Source organism: Nestor notabilis, unplaced genomic scaffold (genome assembly GCF_000696875.1).
Source record: "Nestor notabilis isolate BGI_N333 unplaced genomic scaffold, ASM69687v1 scaffold33556, whole genome shotgun sequence".
Taxonomy (NCBI): Eukaryota; Metazoa; Chordata; class Aves; order Psittaciformes; family Psittacidae; genus Nestor; species Nestor notabilis.
The window spans coordinates 8,316-9,066 of NW_009932012.1; the positions used below are offsets into that span (position 1 = coordinate 8,316).

Genomic DNA, 751 nt, shown 5'->3' on the forward strand with positions numbered 1-751 from the left:
AAAAACCTTGGCCCCCTCCCCCCTTTCCCATAAACTAAAAAAAAAAAAAGAAGAAAAAAAAAAAAAAATTCTATTTCACATATTCCATTGATTTATTTCTTTTCTGAGATTTTGGGCTTAAACCTGTATCCTAGCTTTCCAGATGCCTTTTCAATAGTGAGAGAATGCCTGACTCACGAGTCAGTTATAGAAGATAAAAAAAATATACATATATTTAAAAAAAATTTTTTTTTCTTTTTCTAGAACTGTTCAAACTCACCCGATTAGGGTCTATACCATTGACCTGGCGGAGCTGCTCGAGCATCCACTGTGTTCTCCTGACAAAAGATGTAGAGCCTTCAAATTGCTTCACCTTTGTAATAGATGCTTGAGCTGGTTTCTTGTTCGTCACTAAACATATAAAAGAAAAAGCAGGTAATTTAAATAGGCTTAATGTTTCAGGAACATGACGTTTAGTTCACTTTAACAGTAGCTGGTTGACTGGTGTATTTTCTATAATGTCCCACAAAGTAAACACGTTGTTGATTCTGAAAGGGCACAATAGAACACATGCCCTTTTCTGGATAACATACTGAAAAGCATATCCCTCATTGTCAGAATGACTGTACGATGCCCAACAAGTATACTATTCAAAATCAGATATATTTTAGCCATTATCAGCTTAAGTTGACAATACCCTGTAAAAAAGAGAACTAAAACAAAGGTCTTGCCATCTGCTTTTTTACAATCACCTTACTGTTCTTTTTTCCCT

The 751-nt window shown here is 34.8% G+C and overlaps 1 protein-coding gene across 1 annotated transcript in view; it reads right to left on the reverse strand.

The window, feature by feature from the left end:
- The window catches only part of STXBP6 (syntaxin binding protein 6 (amisyn)), a gene marked incomplete at its 5' end in the record, with an annotated part of 2,185 nt that extends 1,757 nt beyond the window's left edge, over positions 1 to 428 (reverse strand). Inside the window, one exon of the mRNA XM_010016170.1 lies at positions 260 to 428. Coding sequence (XP_010014472.1) covers positions 260 to 428 — 169 coding nt within the window. The remainder of the gene's footprint in view (positions 1 to 259) is intronic.
- Positions 429 to 751: the final 323 nt, after the last annotated feature.